Below are 4250 nucleotides of genomic sequence, written 5' to 3'. Positions count from 1 at the left end.
GACAATGCGCAATTCGTTAATCCGTTGTCGATGCCGGGTTCGTCGTTGTAAAGTCCATCCTGTCCGAGGCTTCTTTCGTGGCTCCGTAACATCGGTTTTCCGTGTAGGGTTGTCAGCCCTACACAACCCCCAACCTGGAGGACCAGTTGGTACAATTTGTCCCGTTTTTAGGCGCGGGAGACTCGCCTTCATCCTTCACCGTCTGCAGCTTTTCGTTAAGAAAGAGCTCCCAGCGGTCACCACGTGGAGGTGGAGATAGGGTTTGGTAGTAGAGCTGTTGGTGTTGGTTCAGCAGGCATTTCCCAGATTTTATGCTCCATCGTGGGTACCAATCCACATTTCGCCCTGGGACCTATACTACCCTTTGACCACCTCCACTCCTGAATAATTAAGGCATTTAATAAACCCAATACAGATGGGTAAATAAAAATTAGAACACCTTCCAAAGTAGCTACAGAATAAAAACTACACCACTTTCTGCTCAAATCAATCTTTTCACAAATGGTCGTCATCAACTGGTAAGATGTCTTTGATTTCCCGGCGGAGTCAAAATTACTCAACACAACCATCGACTATTTCCCACCTTCCATCTGATTGTCCATAGAACCAACAATACACATCACTAAACCAACGAAAAGTAAATTATGTAAGCAGTAGCCTGAGATTTGATGGAATTAGGATAACGAAGGTATCTTCTTAGAATTGATGCTGAAGGAAAGTGTATTGAAATAAAGTAAATTTTTATAATACTGGATTCAGATAGGGAGTAAAGATTTAAGAATTCGAACGAAAAGTAAAAGAAAAGATACTACACACTACACCGAATTTTGACCCCAAGGAAAACCATAGCCAGGACCAGGATCTTCGTGGACTGTGAGACCGGGGGACCCTACACTATTATGAATAAACTTTATCAATTCCTGTGAAATCTTTAGTGTTTATTAAGCAATTTAATCTGGTGAGCTCAAGTGACAAAGAACACGATTAATTGAATAAAATCATAAAGCACTACACAATTTTCATGAATCCTTTTTCACTTTAGTTTCCCATTTGCATTAGGAAAGTAATCAAAGTATAAGTGAACTTGAATATCTGCAAAAACAGGATAAGTGTTCAAAATTTTAGATTGCCTTCGGGAAAATACAAAAGTCTTACATCCATACATGCCGCCAAATTAACTTGTTTTAAATTTCCAGCCAGAATCACCTTTTTATTCTGATTCATTTCCATGAATATGATCACCATCTTTCGAAATTCAGGACCTTCTTCGTACCAGTTCATGTTGTAAATGACATTAACCAATTGGTCCGTTTTCTCCATGAATCTATCGGCGAAATAACAACATGGTGCCAGCTCCAGTGGTACCCCAATAAAGAACATCACTACCTCCACTTTTTCCGCGAAAGTTAGGTCAAAGTACAAGCACTGAACTACACTACAGCTGAGAAGCACGCCCGTGATTAAGAAGGCAATGAACATAATCCTTGAAATGATGCAATTAAGGTGGTTGAAAATTCTAAAAGAAGAAAAGGCAATTGTACAATAAGATATTTCTGAACAACGTTTAGGATCTGTACCTCATCAAAACCTCATAAATTTCAAAGCACTCTTTCAACTCTGCCAGATTATCCTTTGGTCCTTTCCCTATGACGGTTCCAATACTTTCAACTTTAGCTGCAAACAAATCAAACTGGCAAATCAATATTATCAAATAGATTGGACAGAAAGCATCGCAACCCATATTCCTTGTAACTTGTAATGCATACACAACATTTTGGTAAGACCACGTCATGAAAAAAATCTCATCCGATGAAGTGATGTTAAAAGGAAACCAGCTTTCCACAGGTAACTTTCGATTGGTGTAAGATCCAATGGCCCCAGTTATTAGATAAACCCAGTAGCTTACGATAAACGTACAAAAGACATTCCAGGATGTTTTCAATGCGTCTTGCACTAGATCTTTCCGGTTCGGTATCTGCAATTTTTGGTCCAAATATATAAGATAATCTTCAATTTCGGAGAGTTTATCTGCATTCATCCGGATCGTGAGGCTCTTCCAGTTAGCCAAAATGAATATTATTTGGATGGGCAAGGACTGAAGGAATTCTTCCAAAGTTTTGGTGAAAACGAGATACAATAACATGGACAGAGATGAAATCCCCATTATAAGAAATAGGATAAAAGAGTAGATAGCGTAGAGACGAGGACGATTTTTGGAGGGATACAATCCCATGATTCGGAAAATTAACCGAACTGGCTTGAAAGCTGATACACTTGTCAGGACTCGCATCCTTTTCACACTAGGCACTAGTCAAAGTTAGTTTAAATTTCTTGAGGGAACTAACCGTTTCCTCCAGCGGGAGTTCTTTTATATTAGCAGGCATTAATGCTTAGTCATTGCCTAGTGAGCATTTATGCGCATTTGCCTTTGAAAATGCTATCGTACACGTATGCACGATGACATTTGCACTACTTGATCCTTGTGCCAAAGGTCCCATATTTATTATGAAAATTCTATGATAGGTAGACAAGACAATTAGGTATTTACTGGATTATTGGAAACAATGAAACAATGGCTGTTTGGCCATATCAGCGGAAAGGGATGAAATTTTTAATAGCAAATCCAGGTGGAAAATTGCGCTACAGGACGGGTAAAATTGAAAGGATAGAAAAAAACAAAAATCAAAACTTGTGTTGACCTCTCGCCGGGCCTAGACAACAAGGCAATTGAGCGATTCGGATGCCTATCAAACAAATTCGAAACGCCAGTTCACTATAGTTCTAAGAAAACCTCCTTAATAATAACGAATAATAACGTATGTATGTATAAGTTACAACTGGAGGCAAAACCAGCACCCGTTCAATATGTACATATTTACAAAGCCCCACCAAGAAACAAATGGCAGAACTGAGCACGGCCACCGCTAACCGGCATCCCGCAGCCACCAGTACTAGGATTTCTCTTTTTCATCCCGCTTAATATCAATTGCTCTCGCTCTGGAGTATCTCCAGTCGAATCCCGGAGCCCCTAATGTCAAATTCAGGGGGTATTCTATCCTTTTGTCCGTGGCCCGTCTATGTATATAATACATAACCGGATCACCGGCAGAATCAAGAATTAGACCATTCCTGTCAAGATACACGAACGCTTCGGGAGGAATGAAGCCTGTCGTGAGAGTTTTCTCAAAATACCCATCATTTGGGTAGAACGGCTGCGAAACCCAAGTGTTCTCACCATACGAAGCAGATCGCACTATATGATTCCGAATCAATCTGACGATAACTGTGTCGATTCTTGGCACAGCAGCAGCTGCATACATCACTTCATTAGTTACATAGTGCTCATAGTTTGACGAAGCAGTCCTATTAAGCCCCGTGCAAGCACGCAGACACTTCCTTTCAAAGATCCATATTTTCTCCGTTTGGCTAGCACTCAAATTAAACCAGATAGCACACCCGTAGGTGAGCACCGGTCTAACCAAAGTAAGATAGCAAATAATCTTAACGTTTCGGCTAAGATGTGGAGCATAAAAGAGTCTTCGAAGAGACATGAATGCCCTGCGAGCGCTTTCTAGCGCGACTTTAACGTGCTCGTTAAATTGGAGACGCTCGTCAAGACGCCAGCCCAGGTATCTAACGCACTTCTTATGAGGAATGCGCTCAGAACTATCCTCGTTCGCGACAATGTAGAAATCTCTCCAATTCCTTTTCAAGTTCCTACTGGCCTACGCCAAGGAATTTCGAAACAGAATCGTTTCGCACTTTTACGCATTGATTTTCAACCGCCAACTGCTCGTGAAGAACTTAATATCATTGAACATCTTCTGAAGTTCAACTCGCACCTCAGTTACCTTCTTGTGTGCCGTGTAGGCTATCAGATCGTCCGCAAAGGCATCCAACGACCTTTTACGAGATTTATTAAAATCGCAAGAGTTGAGTAATTCGCCGGCAAATACCGCAAAAAGTGTAGGCGCAGTCACTGTCCCTTGCTGTACTCCATTCAGAACATGAAATTCTCTGCTAGTAGTGAGATTTCCGTCCGTAATGACAAAGCACTTGCCATACAGCATACTACACATCATCGCTACGAGATGGCTGGGAAACTCATTCTTCAGGAGCCTGAAAATCAGTCCATCTAACCAGACGGTATCAAAGGCTTTCTCCATGTCTATAAGGCAAGCTCCTACGCACTCACCATTGTTATTTCGCCAGCAAATATCAGACGTTACCTTCGTTATTGCATGTTTTGT

At 41.1% G+C, this 4250-nt stretch overlaps 1 protein-coding gene across 1 annotated transcript; it reads right to left on the bottom strand.

Annotated features, from left to right (window-relative positions):
• Nucleotides 1-917: 917 nt before the first annotated feature.
• Nucleotides 918-2323, bottom strand: LOC119655448 (odorant receptor 33b-like). Its single transcript, XM_038061345.1, has 3 exons — nucleotides 1578-2323; nucleotides 1156-1516; nucleotides 918-1092 (listed from the first exon to the last, which is right to left on the bottom strand). The coding sequence occupies exons 1-3, from the start codon at nucleotides 2288-2290 to the stop codon at nucleotides 1039-1041; spliced, it is 1128 nt and encodes a 375-aa protein (XP_037917273.1). The 5' UTR covers nucleotides 2291-2323; the 3' UTR covers nucleotides 918-1038.
• Nucleotides 2324-4250: the final 1927 nt, after the last annotated feature.

Source organism: Hermetia illucens, chromosome 4, assembly GCF_905115235.1.
Source record: "Hermetia illucens chromosome 4, iHerIll2.2.curated.20191125, whole genome shotgun sequence".
NCBI lineage: Eukaryota > Metazoa > Arthropoda > Insecta > Diptera > Stratiomyidae > Hermetia > Hermetia illucens.
Note: the sequence above shows the minus strand (reverse complement) of the source record. Positions and strands in the feature narration are given on the sequence as shown.

What these genes read in the sequence shown, in the direction of transcription:
- LOC119655448 (XM_038061345.1), bottom strand. Translation starts at nt 2,290, where the DNA reads ATGCGAGTCCTGACAAGTGTATCAGCTTTCAAGCCAGTTCGGTTAATT. An exon ending in ATTTATGAGGTTTTGATGAG is followed by an intron (nt 1,517 to 1,577) that starts GTACAGATCCTA and finishes TTCTTCTTTTAG; the next exon opens with AATTTTCAACCACCTTAATT. An exon ending in ATTTGGCGGCATGTATGGAT is followed by an intron (nt 1,093 to 1,155) that starts GTAAGACTTTTG and finishes CTGTTTTTGCAG; the next exon opens with ATATTCAAGTTCACTTATAC.